Source organism: Microchirus variegatus (assembly GCF_963457635.1).
Source record: "Microchirus variegatus genome assembly, chromosome: 17".
NCBI lineage: Eukaryota > Metazoa > Chordata > Actinopteri > Pleuronectiformes > Soleidae > Microchirus > Microchirus variegatus.
The window spans coordinates 10,118,410-10,145,315 of record NC_139818.1 but is presented as its reverse complement, the minus strand read 5'-3'; the positions used below and the strand labels follow the sequence as shown (position 1 = coordinate 10,145,315).

At 38.5% G+C, this 26,906-nt stretch overlaps 1 protein-coding gene across 1 annotated transcript; it reads right to left on the bottom strand.

Annotated features, from left to right (window-relative positions):
- Nucleotides 1–1,319: 1,319 nt before the first annotated feature.
- On the bottom strand, nt 1,320–26,492 carry LOC310938899 (uncharacterized protein; the record flags this gene model as incomplete). Its single annotated transcript, XM_083903527.1, has 20 exons — nt 1,320–1,449; nt 5,451–5,511; nt 6,213–6,286; nt 9,919–9,976; nt 11,880–11,963; nt 12,732–12,772; nt 13,265–13,342; nt 14,731–14,818; nt 14,897–15,102; nt 16,630–16,730; nt 19,139–19,196; nt 20,342–20,465; nt 21,392–21,474; nt 21,967–24,555; nt 25,199–25,329; nt 25,410–25,446; nt 25,529–25,617; nt 25,730–25,810; nt 26,228–26,281; nt 26,419–26,492. The coding sequence occupies 20 exons, from the start codon at nt 26,490–26,492 to the stop codon at nt 1,355–1,357; spliced, it is 4,206 nt and encodes a 1,401-aa protein (XP_083759653.1). The 3' UTR covers nt 1,320–1,354.
- Nucleotides 26,493–26,906: the final 414 nt, after the last annotated feature.

The window sequence follows — 26,906 nt, the reverse complement described above, 5'->3', positions numbered from 1 at the left end:
TTATCTTCTGAGAAACATTAAAAAAAAAAGCTACACTGTGTACAAACACTTGGCTCGTTTCTTTGCCCTCATACGGCCCATTCCTGTAAATCTCTGCACTCATTCTATTCCCACACAACAGCTGTGCAATAATTCATGGAAACATGTTCCGAGGATGCAGGACAAGTTCAGCTGGAGCTACAGGCTTCCTAACATGACCGCAAAAACTTGGCGTGACACTTGGGGAATTGCTAACAGCTGCAGAAGAACATCAGGGTGAACAGTGGATGTTAAGAGCTTTGAAAAGATAACGGGAGATATCGAGATCTAAATAGTTTAAAGGCCTCAATCTGTAAACCTCAAGAATGATACTGATCATCATGACAGTGGCTGCATGTATAATTCACAGAGTGTGGTTCTAAATGCAGATTATGTAAGATATTGTGCATTGCACACCCTAAAATAACGTTTTAAATATCCCATGTCACAATTAAGGTTTTTCAAATCAACCATTACTCATGGAGCATCTGGATCAACTTCTTTTGTTAAGTATCCAATTCTTAGCTCTTAACTAATCTAACTTATCATGTATGCAACACACACACACACACCAGACACAACAGTCAGATATTGATCATCTCTCCTCCATGTTAAAAACAAGTCATTTGACAGAGAAAGTTCTTGCAAAAGTAAGAAGTAAGCGTTTCTTCAAACTAATTCCACTGCAGCTTCAGCCAAACCTACACAACAGACTTTAAATTACTTTTCCATATCACATATATTTTTGTCAGAGGGAAATACTCCAGTCCAAGAAAAGAAGAAAAAAAACTCCAGCACATGAGAGCTAGTAGAAGTAATGCAGAGTTCGCAGCGTGTTGAGGTAAGTTAATGAGATGCATTCAAAGACCCTGGTAAATATCGTCACTTCTGCAAGGTCCACAGAACGCAACACATTCACACGCCATCCCTGGGCATTGCTACGAGGTGGGTTGTTAAATTCAGGCTTTGACTATGAATTGGCACACATATGTCAAATATTTCACATTTCTACTATTTTATACAGTTTTTTTTAAATTTCCTATATATTTATTAGCATTGTTGGAAGCAGCCATAGATGTGTGCACTAACTGTAGTGCCATTAAACCAAAAAAAAAAAATGGGACCAGCCATGAGAAAACTGGCAACAAGTCGGCCCAAAAAATCTGAGATTTTCGTTTATCATTTAATGACTGAACTCAAGATCTTCATTCTCTGATTGTAACCTATTACAAGCAAAAACAGAGTTGCAAACACGTCAGTATTAACAGGTTTATTTATGGCAGTGGACTTAAAACAGAGGTGAAAACAGTATAAACAATATAAGTATAAAACACGGTCAAAGCGAGTAGCGGTTGTAGTTCTGAAGGGTGTAGGTTGCAACAGTATCCAAGAGCCAACCACGCGTCACAACAGTGGCTTCTCTGGAGAGACCTGTGAGATGGACAGTGGAGTTTGATTAAAAATGACATGTAAACATATGATATTCTCATTATCTAAGGGATCAATTTACAACAAATAGAATTGGAAGGCTTATATATCCATACATGTTTACTACTTTCTCTTATGATATTCAGAGCCATCAGTAACTGAATCAGACAAAACACCTGACATTTAACATGTCCTAAAAACACAGATTTTCTCAATGGACTTTGGTGCGGGACATTGAGCAGTTTAGAAACATTCTAGATTTAAAAAGCTGTCTAGCAGTGAGATAAAGTAGCAAACATATTGATAGTATATTCATATGCAGGTGTAGATTTTTACTAGAGAGGTGCACACAGAGGAGAACCTGACCTGAAACACTAACATCATAAAGGTGAGCACACAAAGGATGGTACAATGGACTTCCTGAGGATCCTCAGGAACAACCACCTCACATAAACACTGCTTGTGCCCTCTACGGCTACTCCACAGAGAGCACAATAATATATTGTATCTGTGCATCTTAACATAGGTGCACAACAGAGTAGAGGAGGTTGTCACCATTGCCCAGAAGATCATTAGATGCCCTATCTTCTGCCCTGTAAAAAAAAGCTTTACAGTTCCTATTGCCCTCATAGGGCATAGGATATTTTCAAAGATCAATCCCATACCAGGGATTTTTTTTTAAGCCATCTAAAATGCACTAAATGCCCGTTTTAAAAGGACTGTGAAAACAAACAGAGTGTGAAATGGGACAGGGGCTGAGAAGAAGGAAATATTATGATGGCCTGGGTACTGTGGGAGCTTTCTAACTACAGAAGATGGCAGTGATGCAATACTATACTGTACATGCAAGCTGCCACTAAACACCATAGAGGAAGAAAAAGACATTCTTGGTCATTTGAATTAAAACTATTCCTATTATTAGGACTACTTTTTTTTATCCTCATGGACACTGTAACAACAGCATCACTACTGAAATATTGCACAGCAAGGCATTGGACATTATCACACATTTTCCACACAGGGAACTCTTGTTTGTGGGATTAAATATAGGTTGAAATGACAACATACAGTTTATTTGTTTAGTGAGATAAGTGGAAGAAGCGGAGAAAAGAGTGAAATGACTGAAAGTCTGGTGCCAACTAGTGGTCAGAGGCTTAAATACATTACAAAACGAATGTCCAGAATATTTACATATACATACTCTGCTTGGAAAAATCATTTAAGTATACTCAAAATCAAAGAAATATCCCAAACATCCAAATACATCTATATTTTAGGGGTGAGCCACCCAAAGATTCATATCCCTACTATATTATATATTTTATTTTTGCTTACAAAGACAAAACAAAGATTTCTAAAAAAGAGGGTTCTCGAAAAGGTTAAGTTTTCAACATGTTGACAAGACACCACCCTGGGCATGATTCAAACATGTTGCATGCCCTGTTAAGGCAATAACCTCGACTAAAAAGTCCATAAAATACAATCGGAGTGTTGTTGAAAAAGACATGCAAAGTTCCATTACATCAGCAAATGTCTGTGATTTCAGTCAATGGTATAAAAGAGGAGGATAAAGGGATAAAGAAGGAGATTATAGAGGAGCTGCTCCTTTACCCAGGACGATGAGTGCCAGAGGATAAGGAAAAGGAAAAACTGCATTAAATATGCAGCAGTGCAAGTTAGGATGCCAGAATGAGGGTGGAGGGAGGAGGAGGGAACTCAGAGTCACTTTCTCCATCTTTGTTTCAAACTGTCAGCTCCCCTCGCACCACCGCTGCTTCTCCCTTCTGTGGCCCGACTTGTTTTGACACCCCCTTCACTCCGATCTGACATCTTTCTCTTAGCGATTTCTCTGCTGCCATACATTTCTTTACTCTCACTTTCCTGGTAAGTCACTCCCTCTCGCTGTTGTTGAAAAAAGTGTCTCATTTTGGCTGGTACTGTGAGCCATTTCACTGATCTGCCTGTCACTCTCCAACTGGTCCTCACACAAGCACATATGCTCACAAATCTGCAGACTACAGGACCGACAGGAGCAAAGAATCACATGCCAGCGTCTTCAGGAATATCACTCCAGAATTATATTAAATCAGTTGGCTGTAAACTTATATTTATTTTAATCAACATCAGTGTTTCTCAAACCTGAATATGATGATGTTCTCAAATGTCCTATTCAGTTTTAATGATTTCTTTGTTATATGGAGCAAATTAACCAGAAAATATTCACTTTTAAGAAGCTGAAAAATCAGAAAACCTCTTTTAATTCTTAAAAAACATTCAAACTGAATATCAAAATAGTTGATGATTAATTTAGTAATCGATTAATAGTGTAGTCATTTCAATCCTTTTTCAGAAAAAAAGAAGAGAATGATTGATAAAATTATAAAATAGGTGCAAAATGTGTTCTCATTTTGTGTTTTAATGCATATCACGCAATCATTAAAGCTGGGGTAAGCAACCTATTTTGTGTGTTTGTTTACAATAATTCCATAATAATATTTCACTGCAATATAATCACGTGATCCAAGACGGAACTTGTTGTTAGCAGGCTTAGATAAATCTGGTCTATAATGACAATCACAGTGCAATTCAGAGAGAGAGAGGGCGCCTCCTATTGGCTGTTCTACTAAGCAACTTAGGGTGAAAAGATGCTATCTCACCATCACAAAAAACTGTTTATGCAGCAAAAAAAAAATAAAGAAAACATGTCAGCATTTCAAAGATGCAGGATTGCTGTCTGTCTGTCAGCAACATAACTCGAAAAGTCACAAACAAATTTGGCTGACATTTTCAGGAAATGTCCACAATGGGACCAGGAACAAGTGATTCAATTTTGGGGCGTGATCCGTAGACGCTATCACTGGTTACAACAATAGCTGTCTGACCCAGTTGCGCCGGCAGGGTGTATTTTGTAGGCACTGAGCTGCCTTGGCGGCGGTCTGCGCTCTCTGAGTGCTTTTCTAGTTTTGTATAATAATGTGTCCGTGCCCATCTGTGGAAGCAAGTGATCCATAAAACTAATGATCTGAAGATGAGACTCAACACTTAAGTATTTTTCTATCGCTCCTGAAAAATCCCAGATTTAATAGTGTATATGACAAAGAGATATTTTTTTTTTGTCGTGACCTGTAACAGGAAACAATTCCAATGACAAATGTTATAATTAAATCTTTGTCTGATGTGAGAAAACCACACAATGACAAAATAACAAAATTTGGACACTGGCATCTCAAATATAATTGTCTCACCATCTGTCTTTTATTTTTATTTTTTAATTATTTAAAGGCGCCATATGTAAGAATCTGGCCAAAAACGGTTACTACACTTTCAATTCAAAATACAGAGGTCTTTTAGGTTTCGTTTTCTCCACCATTGTAGCTCAGACGTAACTGGCAACCCGTGGTTGCTCGGCAGCTGAGACTTCACTGACTGCAATGATTGGTCAACAGCAGTAGGTGGCGCCACATGCACAAAACATAATTTCAAAACATAAACATGATTTGCGGTCTGCAAAATTCTTTTTTTAATGCAAATATTTTGGCTGTACTGTTGTTGTTGGTGAGTTCAGTATCTTTGACATATTAGGAGGATTTTATGGCCAGTTGCTTTAGATTTATTACATAATGAACCTTTAAATAAAAGTTAGTTTAAAAACAGCTTATCTTGTTTCTAACACAAACCAAAAAGGTGATGTATTTTCTCTACAAGGTTGCATTAAGGCTAATTGAATGCTCACAACTTAGAATATTGAGACAGCATGTGAAAATTCAATGTAATTTCTCGACGAGTGGCTTTGAACCAGCGGTAGAGTGGGTCGTCTTACAAAACGGAAGGTCAGATGTTCAATCTCCGTCTCCTCTAATCTCCCAAGCACAGCTAAACTGAGAAGGTTGCGTCAGGTCGAGCATCCATCAAAAAAAAAATCTATACCAAATCAAGAACACGAATAGGGAAAAATCCGAAACCTAATAGGGGAAAGGAGGAGAAGATTTGCTGATAAGACTCACTGCTGTATGAGGACGACAACAACTCCGGTCCAGGCTGGACAATAAGCAGCTGATGAGACTTCTGAGACAAAAAGCACAAAAATTAGATGAATTCCAGACAACTTTTTCAATCCCAATTTAAAGACAATTTGTTATAGGGCAAGTGTATAGAGACATGGACTGACTAACAACCACAAAGACACAATACATGAGCTGTGAGGTTATATATTGAGCTAAAGTGCATTAGGTTATAATGCAAATATAGAAAAACACCCAGTCATAATCAAAATAGGAAAAAGTTATTAACATAATAACACAGTGGTCATAAAGTAAATCAAGAACATGCATGTTTACAGTAATCAAAGTAAGAGATAATTATATTTTCAACCATCATTTTATCTTTAGCAACATGTAGTATCTTGGTACTGATACACACTGGTTTAGAGATCACTGATTAAGTGTAAGGAATCTATCAAAGGACTATTATTAGATGTAGGGATTTTTAAAATGATGATACGTAACTTTTTTTTTGGCTAAACACTGTATTACTGCAATGTTTTAAAGAAGAAATCCTGCCCAAGATAAGTCATTCATTGTTAAGACAACTGCAGTCTTCTGAATTGCATCATCAGTTAAATGGTGGAATTATTTACACGGAATAATCATGTACAGGAATAAGAGAAAACTCAATAAAAAACGTTTTTAATTGTTCACAAACAGTCAAATGAACATGTAAAAGTGATTGTTTTTGAGTCCATTACAGGTGAGACTTGGCACTCTTACCTGTTTACTGTCGAGGAGAAGTGGATCTTTCACTACAGATGCACCGCAGAGCTCCACCATCCACTCCATTTCATCTTAGAGAAACACACACACACACACACACACACAGATGGGAGAACACATTTGAAAATGCATCAGCGTACGCACAAAAATCTTATTCTTTCTGCTCTTGCCCCTTCAGACCTGAGGGGATACAGGCAGAGAGAGAGAAGACTTATTTCAAGCTCAGACTTTTTCAACATGGAAAATGGATCAATATTTCAGTCTCCACTCCGATCAATATGTACATCTCACTTAATAAGTCAACACACATTTAACTCGGTTTACATCAGAGTGTGTTCATCGTGCGGCAAACACCTCTAAAAAAATATGAAAAACCATCCGCTCCTCTCCTTTCTGTGCTTCAACACAAGAGCACTCGATCAACACGTGGCTCACGCTGAGGAGAATCTCATCATCCAACACATGCAATTAAATAATGAATGAAAGCCTGTTAGGATGATGAAAACAGACTCCACCCTCATGTTTGTGCCATGTTTAAGAAGGTCTTTAAGCTCCTCACGCAAGCTTAGCAGATGTCGACCCATTAGCCAAGCATCATCGATCCTGCAGTCAGCAGGAGGAAGCTGCAGGAGCACTTTAAGAGCCCCAGGAAGAAGGAAACAGCACGCCTCCCGAGACCTTCACCCATGATCTATCTGTCCATTCATTCATGTTGGAGAGCGAAGAGGCACAAAGCACTTTGTACGAAGGACATCTTTAATTCTGTCTCCATCTGGGAGTTGGAGGTCATTAGCCATTTTTGACCAAAGCTCAAAAACTTTGTTCGTGCAGAAAATGTACACTTAGTTGTAGAAGAGAAGAAAAAGCACTTTAGTTGTAGTCACACAAATGAAAACTCACAAAGATTCTTTTCAGGGATAATCTGCTGGCAAATAACCGGCACCATAGAAACCAGTGGGCAACATATGACAGCATCAAACCATAAATGTCTCAAACAACTCCTACGTCTGAGTCGTACGGTCTACGGTCCGTGTTCAAACCACCCACACGCAAAGATCACTTGTCATTCTTTTAATGTAGTGTTATGACAAAGGATAAAAACAGCACAGGTTTCCAGTTGTTTCACTTCAGAGCGGCTTGGGCTCTCTTTCTTTTTTTTAATTGTCTTTTTTATCCTTGAAGCAAGATCTAGCAAAGACATTCAGGATCTGAATGTCAATAAAACAGCTTGAGTGAGGTTGAGAAGAGTAATTCTTGATTGAGGAAACAAGACGATACAAACAGCATGATGGCAAAAACTATTAAATAAACAAGTCAAGAGCACAAAGACATTTTACATTAACTGTAAAAATCCTTTGGTAATTACAAGCATAAAGTGAAGCACTTTTCTTAATAAGGCACTGAACAAGAACAAAGACCAGCTTGAGGGAAAATCAAAGTAACCAGAGCTGGATGTGAGGTGGATGGATGCTCGCCTCTCAGTGCATACATACAAAGAAATTGCAGTTGTATCTCCAACAATGAAACTCAATTACCTGAATGAAACCGTCTGCAAATTATTCTATTTCTTGTTGAAGAAAATACAACTTGTATTTGATATTTGCAGGTTTCTCATGAAAGGCAATTCCACACACCTCGGTGGAGTTCTCACCGATTCTTTCTCCTGGGATGTACAGAGCGTCACCATCACACAGGCGTGTGGTAGATTTTTTGTTTTGTTTTGTTTTGTTCAAATAATGACAAACTTTTTGGGAATCGAGGAGCTCAGTGATTACAATATACCTAATAAATATCGGTAATAATACTGATATGGGTCTAAATTACCGGATCGCACATCGGGGGGAGCTGCGCTTCTGAGAGTGGAGGGTGGTGAGTTCACTCTGAAATAGCGCGACTCAGGAACAGCGTCAGAAAAGAGGATTTCTATCGGCTCGTTTACAGCAACTAGGAGGTTTTTGACCATAAAAACAAGTTAATGTTTGTAAGTAGACCTCCATAACTAACATATATGTGCAACAGGACCACTCTAGGTCCGCTTTAAAACTACTGAACAATCCTAAAAATGTGGGTTAATCTCCAACCAGGGAAATGTCTAAAATCTCAATATTTAACAGAGGAGTCTGGTGTATTTAGTGACAGCACTAAAAATCGCGATAGCAGCATCACAATCCAGAGTCGTCAGATGGAGTCTGTGCTCCGGTCATGCAGGAAATACTGAACAAATAGTTTTATAATTAACTGATTCTAATGATTCAGTTACACTGAAAACTACTTTACTTTACAAGTAACTAGTCACTAGTTTGTGTGTGTCGTGTGTAAAACAAAATCACAATAGTTTCATGTGATGTGCAGTGATGACTCCGCCAACGTTGAGTAGGTACTAGGTATTTTTTTTAATTGGAACACAAACCTAAACGTGCCGTGCCAAGTCGAGGTGAGCTGGGACCATGGTGGAAAAGGGCCATTCGTAACAGCAAAGTGTGATTTTGTTTGTGGGGAAACCATTTAATAAAAATGTTAACCAAATCACATTTTGGGCTGTTTATTTCTTCCTTAATGGAAACAGAATATTTATTTATACAGATGGAGCGTTCTGTTGAATGAAATGGCCAGATTAGCACAAATCAATTATCAGTTAACAGCTTCACTGTTTAAAATGGAGGAAAAAAAATTGGAGATACTCAGTCCATCCCTACTAAAAGACAGCTGTGCACTTGATATGAAAATACAGCCAGCAGCTTAGCACAGCATATCTCAGCATATCTTAGGTAATGCAAAACAAATGATGAATTATTAAGAATTTCATGCTGGAACTATATTCTTGGAAAGGTAAAAAAAAAACTTTGTCTACACAGGTTAGAGAAAGATAAGACTCTGCTCTGTGCCAGTGTGACATCACCACTGATTATCATTTTTGGCAACAAGTCAAATGAGCACATTTATCCTAAAGTCAAAGTGTTTTTCAGGACCGCATTAACTTGATTGAAACTATTGGTGGAGCTTTGTACTGCAGTCATTCCCGAAACTACAGATAAGCCACGGGAGACTTTTATATACGTAGTTGCCAAATATATTTGCTGAAAGTTTTTCCAGCCTCTCTCTTTATATTTTCTAAAGTAAGTACAGATTCACTGAACCTCCACACAATTAAGGGAATATGTCTGGAGTTTCTTATCCACTCAACGTCAAAGTCAACATTTCACACACTGGTGCCCTTCGTAAGGTGCCCTTGTCAAAAAAACTGTTGGGACAGTTAAGTGATTATCAGACGTTCCTTGCATTTATAGGTTCCTATCTGCAGTACATATCTGAGCCATATGAGAGAGCTTATTCTGTTACCACCACAGTCTCAGTTTCTACCATGTTAATCCACAATTCAATTCAAGAAATGGATTAGGCTAATTTAAAAGAATGACTGCAGCAATAGACTGAATCCAATAGATATTGCCAAAACCAGACTGGGATGCAATACTTCAAAGCAAACAGGGCCAATCTATCACATTTGCAAGTGTATAATAGAGTTGCACAGTACACATTTCACTCTTTCACACTGATCTGATATTTTCATGACAAACATCCACATACAGAGAAGCACTAGTCACGTCTTCACATGTTAAATTCTTTCCTTTAGTCGGTATGTCAAACTTTTCTTCTCATATGGAACATGTTCTGGTTAAAATGTCACATTATTGATGGTGTTTACCTGTAGTCATGTCTGTGAACGGCCCCTTGAAGCAGATAGCGTAGCCTTTCATGAGCAGCTACAAAGGAAAAGCAAAAGAGGTTTCTGTTAAACTGCCTGCAAAAATATAACAAAATCAAAAAATAAAACTTATCGGTAACCTTTGAAAAATAGAACAGCCATCACAGTTGCCGCAGTTTAGCATTGGAAGAACGAAAACACAATTTTCAACACCTAAACCTGAGGGGCTTGTAAATAATTTGCTTACACAGTAAATTCTAGAAAGTCAAAGACAGAACTAACATCACGTTTTAAATTGGGAAAAAAAGGAGGACCTGTCCAATCCCTGGGACAAATTGTTTTATTGCACCCAGGGTCAATAAGCCTGAAAGGGAACGGTTTCCTTCAATAATGGTATCCACAAAAAGGAAGTGCACGACTTCCATCACAGTCTCATCTCGCCTATGACCAGATGGTAGTGTTTGGAAGATAAATGTCGGAGCTGCCGGAGTGAGAAATACTAATTTCTCACACACCTCTGTCTGTCCAAAGCGATCATTAGCCAGAGGTGCTCAGTGAGATGAGAAAGTGTTTCTATTAGATTTTTAATTTAGACAACAACTAATGTCCTTCAGGAGGTATTAGAGTGTGTGACGTGATAACGTGCAAACACTGCAAACACACACACACACACACTCAGAGTGCTTCCTTCATTCCCTAAGCATCAGCATTCAGCTGACAGAGTCTCTCCTCATCCATTTCATCTGTTTGCCAGCCGGCGCAGGTGACGGAAAGTGAATATGAAGAGGACAATCAGTCTGGCTCCATCAAAGTGTCAGCGCAGAGTTGAAGCCACTTAAATGAGCCTGAAAATTACTGGCTAATTCAATTAGCAGAGGTTCTTCAAAGGTAGTGATATGACAAACATGACATTTAGCCATTTCTAATTTTCCCCTTCAGTGGCAGCAGGACTGGGCCTGCTGGCCTCACACCAGGAGGAGTATTATCCTTTGCTTTTCACAACAAGGTCTGAGCTGAGAGGCTGAGGCAAGTCAAATTAAGTCCTCCCTTCTTTACTGTACGCCGACTTTCTCTCCTGTTAAAACCTGAAGTGTGTAGAGATTTACATATCCTGTGTTTGCTTCACCAGGCTCTAAGCCCCCAGGACATCTGAGTGAAACAAAACAAAGGGAATTAAATTACGCCAAGGTCAGACGACACAATCTTTTGGTCAGTTATGATGGACAGTATGTCTCATTGGGTAATCACACAGCCATACATTTGTGCTATGACACTACCAATCATCAGTGCCGATGTTATGATGTCAAGAGGACAGGGGACTGGTACATATATAAATATATATACATATGTATATATATATATATATACATACACACACACATATATATACACACACACACATATACATACACACACACACATATACATACACACACACACATATACATATATATATATATATATATATACACTTTATCGATCCCGAAGGAAATTCAAGCATCCAGTAGCAGTAACATACATTGAACATACATACATTAGAGTCAACTTATAACACAGTAACCATATGCTGAAATTGACCTGAGATAAATGTAAATTTAAATGTGTACAGAGAAATCAAAGAAATTAAATTAAACATATGTAACAAAATTAAACATTTGCATAGAATTTAAATACGTACAGGGAAATTAAAAATGTGCAGGATTTAAAACTTGAGGCAATGCACATCATATCTAGATGTCAACGTGATGCCTATTTGTTTGGTGTACTATGTAATTTTCGATTAATTGCATCACATGTGGTGTGTAAACAGAGGGTGCGTTCGAAATTGATGTCAGAGTTATTTGAGCGTACGTGCCGTTTATTCGCGACACAGTTTGTGTGCAAAGGCCTTTAAGGTTTTCACATTAAATGAAGCAAATACTGTATAACTGACTGACTTGTTCAATGTGTGAAGGACTCACATTACTGTCTTCAATGGTTCGAGCTCTCCAGGGGCCCTGGTGGTTTGGTCCATTCACGACATCACCTTTCACTTCAAAGAGACTCTGTTAAACAAGAAAGATAACTGAGTTCAGCAGCCGCAGCCTATGGACTGTAAAACTGTGAAATACACAACATGAATCTGAACCACAATGTGAGATCAAATGTACTATTAGTATGAAAACTGTTGGTTAAGGTCATCCAGGTCATCTTCAGTAGTTAGCTGTGGGCAACTGGACTTGCTTGAGTTGAACTAACGATTGAAGAATATTATGATGAAAATTCCCTTTTGACTGCGCTGAAGATGCCAATCTTTAGCTGATGGACTATTTTTCCTTCCACTTCATAAACTATGGGACTTGAATAATAACAAATTATACATGAAACAGAAAAAAACTTTCTCAAAGACAGTTTTGGTTGAAAAGAAGCATTTATCAGGTTTCTGACAACAAAAAGTGTTAAGTGAAGTAACAATCGACCAAACAATTTAAAATAATCTGCAGATGATGCAAAGCACTGAACAATTCCTGTACCGTTATTCGACTGTTCATCTTTATGAGTCCATAAAAATAGTACATTTTACATACATAAATGCTTATAAAGGAAGGGAAAAGGTTTCACGACAACCAAGCTCGGTAAAGGATTAAACGTCCACAGCAGAGAATCAGACACAATAATTGTTAAAGCTAATGGGTGAGAAATAATTCATGTGTTATCACAGTTAACCTTGTGGACAGAGTCATTGTGAAGCATTAATTTAACATTAAGCCATACAAAAATGTAAGAGGAAGTCACCAGCTTTCAAATTTAAGGAGCACAAAGGCGAAACATACCTCATCGAGGAGTTTCTTTTGTTTGAAGCACTCTGAAATCCCTGCAGAGAGAAAATAACATGTATGAGCTCAGACAGCACTGTGTATTAAGCAACACTTTATATTACAGTACAGTAATGATATGGTAATATTCTTTGTAATAGTAAAGTTTTTTTTGTTTTTTTTAAATCTTGGAAGGATGAATTTTAACTTCATAAGATGGTAATTATCTAATTAATATTCACAAACCTTTCCCTGTGAAGGTATTTGCACAGACACCAGTCTATTGTAATTCTGATTACCAAGCTGTTAAATGGATTACTTTTGAAACATGGTGTTGCTATAATCATCTCCTTATCACCTCACTGTTATTACCAAGCTGGAAATTGCATTAAAATAAGTGAGTATTACCATAATACTATCTACATATTACACAACTTGTACCATACAGCGCCATGTATTCCGGCCCATCTCTCCATCATCATGCTGTTATGCAGTCAGACTTATTGGTGTAAACTCATCAGTGACGGGGAGTAAAGAGAACTAGGACTTACACTGGAAGCTCACGACCCACTTCCTGCCTGCAATGCCAAGGAAGTATTTCAGAGTGCGCTCGCATACCAGCTGTTCATCTGGCAGGAGAGAGGAGAGACCAAGCAGGGATGCGTGAAAACATGTACACGAACGATATGCTCTCTCTCTCACACACACACATGCACACACAGACTGTTACACAGGTGCAATGTCCCCATCTCAGAAAACATCGAAAACAGACTTTGCACAGATAAACTGGCAACATATTCAAACTTTACATGACTTCTTTCTTCAAAGGGGATATATAAAAATCGGACGGACAAGCAAAAGCATTTATAACATGTCGATACATCCCTGCAGAGGTAATTTACTCTTTTTTTAGGGAAATAATTAAAATTAAGTTTATTTCTACAGTAATCTTATCTGCTGATTAAAAAGCAAATCACGTGACACTGCTAAAACAATACAGGAAAACTGTATGGCGAGGTCAAGTGGTTGGATTATCCGTATTATTGGTCTTCTTTTCAATATTTGATGACCATTCAAAGGATTTTTTTCTATTACAATTTTGCCAATCACACACACACACTTTCATACAGAGCATATGCAGCTTATTCACACATCATTACCCTGGCACAATCTGAGGTTAAAAGGGATCAAACCTCGACCATCAGGTTAGAGAACAACCCTCTCCATCCATCATCCACAGCAATTAAATATAATTTGCTTTGCTCGAAACATGGAGTCTGAATTCCATAATTTTCACTTTTAAACGCACTACCTTTATTCTTTCAGAGAATGACTCGTTTTAAAGTGATTGATGAATCAATGTCACATGCATGCATTACTTTTCAATTTGATTTTCAAAACCCAACACAAATGAGGCATTGCATGTTTTTTTTTTTATTGGTCTACCAATCAAAAAGAGCCAAGTAGAAATTATTGACAACAATATAACAACTTTTCGCCAAAAGCTTCAAATAAGACACGTCTCCTTTTTTGACCTTCAAGCTCAAGAAGCGCCACCGTCCCTCTTTTTTTTTGGTTGCCTGGGAAACATGCTGCCATTAAATACGGCTTCTTCAAAACAATCAGAGTTAACATGCTGCTTCAGAGACAGCGAGCTCTGAAATTAAAAATAATCTACCAGGGAGGGTAATTAGCAACAAGTGCGTTAATGAAAGAGCGCGTGTGGGTGAAAGAAACACGGAGCTCATCTCTAAGGAGCGGTTCTCAGTGACGCACGCACACTGTAACTACATGTTTGAGGTGAATGTACTCATGGAAATGCAAATGTTATTGCTTTGTGGAATTAATTTGTACAGTTTAAGAGCTGATTTAATTGATTGACTGTGCATCAAGACAATTTCAGAACCATTCATTGAGGTCCAGTGGAACAATTAAAAACACAGCTGCAGACTTTACAACAGTGCTGTTATACACCCCCCCCCCCACACACACACACACAGCATGTAAGCATACTCACCTGTACACATGATGACATGGGTCACCTCTGGTGTCACCTGAGAAACCACATGGGCCCCAACTCGCTTGGCAAACCGTTTCACCATTATCTGCCGACAACATCATCTGATGAGTTTGCGTTTCCTTCAGTGGAAAGTGTAATACAGTCAATTATTAATGCCTGATACCTGCTCACTGGGCCCTAATCCAGAGGAAACCAGCACCAGTTTAGCTTTACTTCCGTCTTTGGGTGGTGTGGTATTCTCTTTGTCTTCTTGCGCATCTGACGGTGGACTACAGCTCTTAGGTGTTTTTGCTGCTGTATGTGAAATCGTCGTCTTGGAGGCTTCAGTGCCTTGTGCGCTCAGCCCTGTGTGTGTGGAACGCTGCACAGCTAAAGAGACGAAACAAACAGAGAAAGCCTCATCAGACAAAGTTCTCTTTAAAAAAAAACAAAAACATACAAGCATAGTTTTCTGACACACATGATTAAACCCCCAGAATCCAAACAGGAAGACAACCAGGTACCAGAGAAAACACTTAAAGCTATAGTATGTATTATGGCCATTTGTGTTGTTTATTCTGCTTCTGAAATTATGTAACATTATGTATATGCTGCGTACTTAATCTCTAAATGGCCTTGTCAAGCAATGTTATCAGACCTGACTGAGGGAGCTTTTGTGTGTATGTAGAGGCAGCTAAAGGGCGGGCGGGTTTTTTGCAAAGTAGAAATTATTTCTGAAACTTTTCATGGGTGCATCCTGTGTGCAGTGCAAGAATGTCACCGGGTGACACAATCTAAACACAGCTACACGCAGAAACGCAGAGAGATTGATGTGGAGCCAATAGATTTCATCAGAATTCCGTGAACTAATCTGACTACGATTCGAATGTAAGAGACATTTCTTGATATTTAAAAGTTATGCACTGCAGTTTCAATGTTTCAGTGGTAATAAAATATTTTGAAAAGCATCACCAAGAGAAATTTACCATACATACACTATCTCCCTATGCATATTTGAAAGACAGTTGAAAAACTTGATTGAGCACTCGGGGGTTGTATTACTCTGCTGACCCATTGCTTTTGAGTCCATGCAATATTTAAGCTTGGGGAGGATACAGTGGCAGAGGATGGATGGATGGATGTTGATTAAAAAGGAACTTGTTGCTAGGCTTCAAGGGGCCAAAAATAAGTTTTATGAGGCCACTATGTTCCCTTAAATCTGTTCAGCGAGTTTAAGTAAATTTTTGCAATAAATTCAAAACGATTCCAAAGTAGATATCCTGCATTTACAAAGAAGAAAAACTGACTTGGTTTTTCCAACCAAGTCAACTGGAAATGTTTTTGTTCTCTCAACTTGCAAAAATGTCCCTCCAGCCAGTCACTGAAATCCACAACAGTGAGGTTTTTTTGTATGGCAAAATGTAACTGGATTTTCACAGATTTGCTGAAATAAAAAGTGCATGTATCTGTGTTTGCATCAATATTTGGAGTTAGTTCACTGAGATAAGCAGTGGATGGTGACCACGGTCCAAGTCACCACAGAAAGATAAAAATATCTATTCATATACGGTGAAGTTATTTTGCTGCTTCTATTTATTACTATTGCAATATTTGCTTTTTACACAGGGTAGAGGAATATTGTAGTCTCCTCACAGCAAAATGTGGTGATTTGTAACCTCCTCTTTTATTTGCTAAAACTTTTTCCATTGCACTCATTCGCAATTACCTTTTAATAATACGCCAAGGTTTCCACCTCCCTCAGTTGTTTTAATGCGCTACTCAAAAATGAGCATTAAAACAAGCTCATGGAAACACACTTCATGATACATTCTGCTAATGTGCTCTTTAGAGATGCATTTCAAGCCTCACCAGAAAAACACAATTACATTTGTTACAACAGGACAACAGCAGCCTTACTCATGTCTGAATTGCAGCCATGCTTTGTCACGCTGGGCTGGATGACTTCTTCGCCTTCGTCAGACGCTCTTGTGCTGGGCTCCACATCTTGAACACCTTTACTGTAAAAGAACCATTTATATGTGAAGATTTGTGAACAATGAAGTAAAAGAGCTAACATGGTGTTCACTGTGGCATGAGATGACAACATTATCACAGGGATCCGCTACACGGACCTGGAAGATAATAAATTTAATGTATTTACAAGTTTGGTGATGTGCATTTAAATGTGGACCACTGCTCTGAAGTAGATTGTGTCTGAAAACCTGCAATTGCACTAAAGGTAGTTTGTTTTTCACCTTAAATGAGAGAGTCTGACATATGACACTAAATGTTTCTGTGACTGTAGGTCATTGCTTGATACAATGACACACTTCCGTTGTGTTGACTGCAGACTATTTTATTTTTTATCTGGAATTTAAAAGACATTTGCCTTAGATGAGCATTTCAACCCATAAAGGGACTGGATATATAATATTTAATTACAATTCAACTGATTTATCTAATATAATATTTTGCTTGTAATTCATTTGCAACTAGGGCTGAAACAAGTACTTGATTCATTGATTATTCATCGATTACTGAAACAATCGTCAACTATTTTGAGTTTTTTCTGAATTTTCAGCTTCTTAAATGTCAATGTTTTCTTCGCTCCTTATAACAAAGAAACTATTAAAGTTGAATAATGTTGGTCTGTGGACAAAACAAAACATTTGAGAACATCATAATTTTCAGGTTTGAAAAACACTTTTTCAACTTTTTATCGACCAAACGATCACTCGATTAATCGAGAAAATAATAGATTAATCGATGATGAAAACAATTGTGAGCTGCAGCCCTATTTGCAACCGATGACTATCTAAAGTCTATGAAGCACAGATATGAGCAGAGTATCTTCACTGCTCACTTACTGCCTGTGGAGAGTGGAACAAATGATCAGATAGGGCAAAGTCATGTGATTGATTTGAGTAATCAAGAACATTTCTTTGTTTGGCCATGAAAAATCACCCAGGACTGTCGTGTCTATGCTAATGATTATTATTGTTAAAAAAAAAGGTGACTGCATACTCCAAAAGCTGAATAACAGGAATTTAAATCCACAGTCAATGATTCATTTTCAATTAAATGAGCTGAATGAGAGCCAAAAAAATCTGCACTGTGTTACATATAAATGTTGGATCAGAGTTTGGTAACAAAGAATCTCAATATCCAATTCCTCATGTTCTTTATCATCAATAGGTTTCAAGCTCTTTTATAACTCATGTAAATTAAGTTCTGGAAATCTTCACAAATCTTCCCAGACTCAAATAAAATTGGCGACGTGTCTTCATTTAAATGAACTGGGCCAAAGTGATAACAGCTTATTGAAAACTTGTCCTGTCGTCCGGTGGAAACTATTAAACTACTTTCCAGTCTCACTGCTGACGCTCATGGAATATGCATTTCTTAATGTAAAATTTGTACAACTAAGCTCCGCCATCACCCACCCCTTCTCTATCTCCTGCGCTTAGAATCACGCAAAGCAGGGGGTTTGGGTGGGGGTGGAGCAGTCAAGCGGGAAAGATAAATTACTGTGGCGACAAGTTTCTCTCTAAGTGCTCTAAATGACACATCAGATGCATTCAGTAATGACTTTTTTATTCTCCACAGCATAAGCAGATTCGGGGGTTCATTAGTGAGATTATCCGCCTGTCCTCCTAAGATGCATCACCCTCTGAAAACACAACTAGCAAAACACACACACACACACAGACAAACCCACACACTTTCTCCATCACTTACAGACTGAAAGAGACCAATTACATGCCACTTGCTTCACTTATTATTCCCCTTAATATGGTTGTACTGAAGTATAGCTCAATTTAAAATGTATTAACAACGTATACAACTCACTGAGGAAAGAATTGAAACGCACTGAGGGAGACGTTAATGAATTAGACTGTTATCAACGTTAACTTTGATTTTCAAGGATTTTGATGTGACATGAGGCCAACAGTGAGCCAGCTGACTGGTCAACTGAACTTCTGAAAGAAATGGGTATGTTTATAAAAAACTGGCCATCTGTTAGGAGTAGATTTATGATCATTCTTAATTTCTTGAAGGTTCCATAATGAGAAGATAATAGCACTGTAATGTTTGCCCGTTTAGTATGAAGGTCCTGTCATGACTGGAAACAGGAGAGCAGCAACAACAATTTTACCTATCAGGACCTGCCTGTGAACCTCCCTCATAAAGACGTGTTTTATCCATACTAAAATCAACAATTTGCCATTTAGAGAATGAAATTTGTTATCAGCTTTCCAATTTCTGAGACTCACTCAAGTGTGATGTTATCAGCCCCTCTAGCCATTTCCTGCAAACTGAAAACAAAGACTAAAGGTGGCAGCGAAGTGAGTTTTATCTGTGGTTTGACTGTTGCTGATCATTGTGTCTGTCGTTTTCTGTCACACATTTTAACAATATCACTTACTGCTCTGAAACTCGGCATGTGTCCTCGCAACTCGGGTCTGGCCTGTGAGTGTCTGGGCCTGGAGACACAAAACAACAAGCTTTGAATATGTTCACAAAGTCACACTTCAAAATAAAAATAAAAGGAACCCAAGATAACAAGATATCTAAAATGAAGTATATCTACTTTTAATACTTCAACAAACAAACAGGGCAAACAGTAGGGTTAGCAGTAGTAATTAGGGGTGTGCCAAAAAAATCGTTTCACATAAGAATCGCGAGTCTCATTTGCTACGATTCAGAATCGATATAAGATGTCCCAGAATTTTTTTTTTATATATATAAAAAGAGACATTGCTTTTATGCAACAGTTACAACAATTCCATCTAGGCATGGATAAATGTATAACACTTAATAAAACTGAAAAAGACACTTTAATGTCTTCATTTGTCATTCTGTCTTGCAAAGCAGACTGGAGTCAATCATCCTTTGCACACCTATAGATTGAAGCAGAAATCATTATAAATCAAATCGATTTTGAATCAAATCATATGCGTGCTTCTAAGTTAGTGTGTTTTCTCCGGGTATGTCCGCTTTCCTCCCACAGTCCAAAAACATAATCAACTAGACACTCTAGATTGACCATAGGTGTGAATGTGAGAGTGAATGGTTGTTTGTCTCTGTGTGTTGGTGCTGTGATTGACTGGCGACCTGTTGAGGGTACACCCCACCTCTTCTGTTGACCCTTATGTGAAGGATGAAGCAGTAGTAGATGCAGTATTAGGTTGTAGGGATGGACCGATTTCAAGGTATACAGTGGCAGATCACTAAAATTATGTCATACTGTGACATAGGCATGAGCCGTTTTTAACGAATGATCAAAAAGTGCAGGAATCCCTCAGGCTGTGTGTGGTATTGAGTAACGTGACCCCTCTGCCTGTGGTTTGGTGTGGTCAACTGTGACTTTTGGTGATGACAGCTGAAGGAGGTGACATTTTAGAGCTGTGATTGTGATACCATGATTCTGTGATATAAAATAATTAGGAAGAAGGCAGAAAAGCAACATTATTGATGCCAACTGCAGTAAAACACCACCACCAAAATAAGCAACTGCTCACAATTCAGAGGCTACAACCAGTGAACGTTTTGGTATTTTGCTTAAAGGAAAACAATCCAATAGCCATTTCAGCTCTAAAAGCCCATCCTTAATTTGTTATCTGCTTACCTGTGACTTTGCTGCTTTGATTTGTTTCTTTGGCAGGACTGCTCTCTTTCTCCTGAAGCACCTCTGACACCAGAGCCATCAACTTCTCCAGCCTCACCAGCTCCTTCTGCATTTGGACCTTTTGCTTAAAAGAAGAGGGGGAAAAAGTATGACATAATCATAATAATAACCAACGAGTCATGCACTTAAATTAAATTGAATTTCTTTTTTGAAAAACAGAGGTGAGTCAGCAAATAGGAAATGCTGTAAAGCAACATTGACAACACAAAATAAAGGAATATGATTTCAGGACACCTGATTTCCTGCACTGATGCATTTGACAATTGCCAATCAGTGAGGGTCAACCCACACATTCAGCCAGTTAGTCTTTATTGATAGGGACAAGGTGCTTAGGAGAATACATGAGAGGGAGAGTGGCTGATGACATAATATCTGGAATATTACAGAAGTGAGGAGAGAAAAGTGACAGCAGCTTTCTCTTAACTGGGGTTGGTTTAGAACAGTGTCTAATTCTTTAAGTTTAGTGTGCCAGTGCATTGATTATATACACAGACACACAACACAATAACACCAAGTCTAAATATTCTCAAATATCTCAAACCCTGTCCCCTTTATAAACCTGAGGGTGTTAAACTTTAACTCCCTGTCAAATACGGTCGACAGATAATAGTGAGAGTGCTTGAAGATGGATGAGGTAGAAAACAAGAATCATCTCTGAGGCGGCGTTTCCGCTAACGTAAATGAAATGCAATTTAGAAAGCTGCTGAGGGGGACATATTTCACTGAGCGAGGCAGTCTGTCATCCTGGAGCTGACAGATTTAGGCTTAGAAAAGTGTAGTGGCTGCCCTCTATGGGACGTAACATGCCAGTGCATTAGTGGACAGCAGTATGTATATAAACATAATGCTGAACATGCAAGAAGACTCAGTATCCGTTGTTCAAATAAGTGGAAAGAAATCTCACGTTGATCAGCAGTTGTTTAAAATTTGACATAGCCATGTAACTACACTTCAACCAAAGAAAGTAACTGAGAGTTTAATTATATTTACCTGTGTAACAAGGACCTCACTTGAAAATTGTGACGACTCGACAGTCTCCATGGAAACACCATTGTCATTTACTGGGACTGTACCTGCAGCAACAAAATAATTTAATTACCTTGTGTCCAAATAATAGAGAAGCAAACACGTACAGTGGCAGATGACAGAAAACACAGGGCAGAGGACATCAACTAAGAAGGCGGTCTTTCATACGTCTCGATTTGCAGGGACACGTGTGTCACAACAGTTATTAACACCAGGACTGAACGAGACCTTTGAGAAGTGAAGTTAACAATAGTCATGGACTCAAACTGCCAGATTCTTGGAAAATATCTAATTCCAGTATTGCAATATTGCAGAGATTGTCGGAAATCGATGCCAATTGCAATAATCTAAACTTAATTTTAATATTCACTGTAATCTATACAAAATCACTCAAAAAGTAAATGATTGGACACAAGTAAAATGTGGATAAAAAAGATGTGATTTAGTAACACAGTTACAAAGTGTGGCTTTTAAAAAAAAAAAGAGAAAGGATTTTGTATTTTGAAGGCTGAAGCGTATAAAACTATTTATTTACTTACACTCTTCTGGAGTGCCGAACAAGTCCACAGAAGCTTGGCTGGAATCAACACAATCCGGGCTCGGGCACATGGGTGGACGACACAACTGCTCAACAGCCTCACTGGAGTCTCGCTGCTCCTGAGCCACAGCAGCTGGAAGAGCCGACTTTCCCAGAAATTGAGACATACTCGGTAAATCCTCTATGGATCCACTGCAATCAGACTCGGGCGAAGACTCCAGCCTTTGTGTCTTTCTTTTTCTTCTCGAGTTGCTCTTGATGGAGGAGTGCGAGCTGAGCTCTGCACTACCGCTGTCGTTTGTCTTTGTTTCGTTGACCATTTGAACGACTGGTGTTACCAGGCCGTCAGGTGTTAAAGAGTCTGCTCCTAAGTTATTATCACACGTGTTGTCTGGGTGTTTTTCAACAGCGTCTGTTGTGTCCTTCCACTTTTCAGCATCTCTTTTTGGACAATCAAACTGGGTGTTGGAGATGTGAGAGCACTCTGAGGCTTCAGGTAGCTCCTCATGGTTAACAACTGTGAAGCGTATCCCAGAATTTATTATTTGAGGGACGACAGAAAGATGGGGACTTTCTTTTTCACAGTTTGATACTTTATTAGGACTGAGGGCACTACTAAGACTATACTCAGAGAGACCGATATCAGCTGCACCATCCTGACTTGGCCAAATGGTGACAGGGTCCATGGCTTTAGCCACCACGTGATCTGGTTTCTGAACTGTTTTTCGTACTAGGGTATGTGAGATAGAGGAGGAGATCAAATCCCCACACGATGAGTTTTCATCATCTTTTAATGATTCCTGGTTGGAAATTTCACAGGTCTTTGTATTGAACTTTTTTGCAGATTCGGCCTCCTCAATTTCAGTGCCCTGCACATTTCCTTGGTCAGAGCTACGGCTTCTTTTCACACAAGGACCACCAAGATGGAACGATTTCCTTTTAGTGGATTTAAAGCTCCGGAGCAGTTGCTCTGTGTCCAGCTCACTTTCGTTCTCGTCCTTATCTGTTAAAGCCTGTTTAGTCTCACAAGCTGACTTTTCAGGCTCATTATCTTTGAGTGGTTCATTGGTCTGACTGTTGCATTCAAGTGTTGGATTCACCACAGTTGGTTCTTCTGGACTTGCAGAAGTTGGGACTACAGGGGCAGAACAAGCAGCACTGGCTTCAGGCAGAGCTTCAGCATCGGGCACTTCAGCAAAAGACTCCTGTTCTTGGTGAGATGTTCTCTCGCACTCCATCATTTCAATTTCTCCTAAATCCTGATCATAAATACATCCATTTCTTTTGGTAAGCTTTGTCATATTTCCATTCTTAGGTGATTCAGTTTCACCGTTAACGTCCTCTGAGCGCTTTCCAACACAGTCGTCTTTTTTTGTGGCCTTGGCTTTCATGTTTGCCGTCTTCCGTCCTTCCTGGACTTCTTCTGTTAAAAGCTGAAGTCTCCTGCTTCTCCTATTGCTCCTCATGAGAGGGGTTTTTTGATCATCACTGCTGGGATAGCTCTCAATTTGTACCTGAACCTCTTCTGATCTTAGCCCAGTCTTTGGACTAGTTTCACCAACTTGAACTCCAACCAGAACAAGAGGCTTTGCCACTTTAGCTGGTTTCCCTTTTTCTGACCGTGTGTTTTTACCTTTCTTCTTGTCTGTTTTCTTTTGTTCAGCTGTTTCTAACTTTGTTTCAGCCTGCTCCTTTAAATCACTGTCAACCTGCTGCAGGGCTTTATGCATTCTTTTCCTAGAATTTCTTTCTGGCCGTTGTTTTAAAGCAGGCACAGGACAAGGTTCCTCTTCTTTACTTCTATTTTTTTCACTTACTGGCAACTCTTCCCCATATGTGGCAACATCATTTTCCTCCACATCTTCCATTTGTTCAGGTTCTTCGAAAATATCGCTGCTTGTGTCATGTACTTCATCTGCTAGTGGCTGCTCTTCCTCAAAGTCGCTCTGATGTTTATCTTTAAACTCTGTTTTCTGTTTTCTTGCCGTTTGTGCTTGAAGTGGAGGAAAAATGCTCTTCTTCACTTTTCTGTCTCGCATGTAGACGGCTCCAAACACGTGTTCTTCAAGGGCTTTAGCACGGTCCTCTTTCTTAGGATTTACGTCACTTATATGTAGGTTGACATCTATTGTTGAAGAGGAAGAGTCGCTGTCAGAATCATTATCGTATTCGTCTGCTTTTTCTAACTCTAGACTTCCTTCAGTTGGAACTTTCATGAGCCACTCTGCAACCTTCTGTAGACTTTTCTTCTGTTTTTGCTCAAGAATCTTGTCATGTGCCGGTTTCTTTTTATCCTTCTTCCTCAAGGACTTTCTTAATGGTTGACATTCGGTCTCATCTGGGGTTTGTAGGGGATCAAGAGAGGTATTCTTTAATTTGCTAGACCTCGTTTTACCTCTAGTCTTGTCTGTTGTCTTTTCTATAGCATCAGCCATGTCTGTTTCTACTGGTTCCAATTTATCTGTCGAGCTGTGCATTTTCTTGTCAGACGTTGGTGGGGCGTCACCAAGGCCACTGTCCAGGCCTTCGTTTTCTGTCGTCAAAGAAGTTAAGTCTTCAAGTCCCATTAGTCTTGCAAATCCATTCTGGGCTAAAACATTGGATGAAAAACAATTAACCAGTTAGAAAACAAAATGAGTTCTTATTCCATTACCTGTTCTTATTCTCTTCACTAAAAGAAATTCGCTAATCATGCAGTTATCTTTGTTATTGTTTTGGCTGGTCAATGATCAGTGCACAGAAATAAAATATAAGCCACAGTGTGTGTGAAATTAAGTCAGTCTAAAACAGGTTGTATTCAGCAACACAAATAACAGAGAGAATAATATTACATCACTTATCCTTCAAGATTAATTTTGTGGACAAAACCAGACATTTAAGGACTGTAAACATCAGTCAGAATTTACACCATTTCCTGACATTTTATGGACAAACCAAAAATGAACAAATTAAACAATAATGAAATTAACTGTAAGTGTGAGACCAAATGCTGACGATACAATAGCTGCAATAAAAAGGGGATTCTATTGACACACGGACCAGCTACAACAACATCAAAGCAAATAACTGCTAATCAATAGATAGCCTAAAGGGGAATTCAATAATATCCCAAGATATTATGTCATGTATCTATTTATCCGAAAATAAAATTCTATTTGTTGGTGACTGAAACTCATGTGGTTATCGAGCTGATGTGATGACACCAATATTTACAAAAGATCTTCAGATTTTACCTGCAATCGTTGAAGAGTGGGACCTTGGCAGATCGTCGTGCTCTGCATTCTCCGCCTCGTCAAGGTCAGTGACAGGAGTAGCTTCAGGCGACATAATTAGAGGAAGTGTGGAGGCTTCAGCATCAGAAATACTGCGAAGACAAAAAAGGCTAAATTACACATGTTGCTACATTTAGATAACATTATTTAACCTGATAGTTATTATTTTTACCCTGTCGTTTTTTTTCCCAGGTTCATTCCGGTGAAGTCTGAAAATGTAAGATAAGTTTTATTGGGACGTGCTGCAGGTCAAGACCACAATTTCATTAAAAATGTGCACTGTGACCTTACAGTTTGTGCCTGTGTCATGTTCATATGCTTGAATCATGTCCTGTAATCCTCCTACAAGTCTCTGAAAGCCAGGGCTTTCCTGCAAGCTCCTGTGTACATCACACACAGACATATATTAAAAGATAATGGTGTATGTATTAATAATGCAGTTTCAATCACTCAAGTAAATGCCACACAATGTTCTTATTGATTTTGTCCGACCTTTTTGTGATCTTGGATTTACAAACTGGGCAGCTGCCTCTGTTTTGTTTTGAGTTCTCCAAAAGTTTCCCGATACAAAATCTAGGAAAAAAACAACCACAAATGAAATAAATAAATATAATTACCAGACAAGATAAGATAATCCTTCATTGATCCCATAACGAAGATTTACACTGTAACAGCAGCAAAGACGGTAAGGTAAAAGTAATAAATATCAAACATACATTTTCACATGTATGAATGTAAAAAATAGAAAGATATTGACAAAAAAATGAAATAGAATATACAGTATAGACATTACATGAGCAAAATATAGACATCATGAACTTGATATTTACAGCGTAAACATTGTCAGGGATTGCACGCTCCACCTTTGTACTGGTTCTATTGCACAAGGGATGAGTTAAATGTGGTCTACTGAGAGCAGTGCTTGTTGTACATGCATCACTATTAAAATATAATAATTTAAATGAATAGAATTTATAAGATGATCTTTACTTGCAAAACTGATGGTCACACTTAGTCGATACCGGTGCTGTCAATAAATCCAGGCTACAGGTGAAAAACAGGATTAGTGAGTTCACAGGATGACAGTTCATTGAAATGAGATTGTAATACTAATCTAAAAACACTATAGATGAAACAGATCATTAATATTTAACAAGTATTTTGTTGTCAATGCCTCTTACCATATGGGACACTGCAGAGTCTCCCACAGCACTGATATCCCCTTTTTGACATCTGTTGCCTGTGGGGTTTTCATGTTGATTTTTTAAAATCTACACCTGCAAAATCAGAGCACACAGAGAGACTCTGAAGAACAACAGCCCAAACTCTCTTGCCGTAGTTGACAGGTAACCACCCTTATAGGGACTTCACTCATATCAAACTATGTTCTCAATACAACACCATCATTTTGTCATACATAATAGAATACAGATAAATAACTCTTGTGACACTTGTCATGATGACCTCAGCCTCTATCTATTATCTTTCTATCTATCAATTTAAAATATAAGAAAGAAGAAAACTAAATAGCATAAACAGAGACAAAACAACATATTACATACAACACAGAATCATAACAGCTGCTGACATTATGTTGTGATAAGACCTTCTGCCCTAGACTCCCAGGCTCCGGGTGTCTCGCTAATCTAAATATCCTGTGTGTCAACAG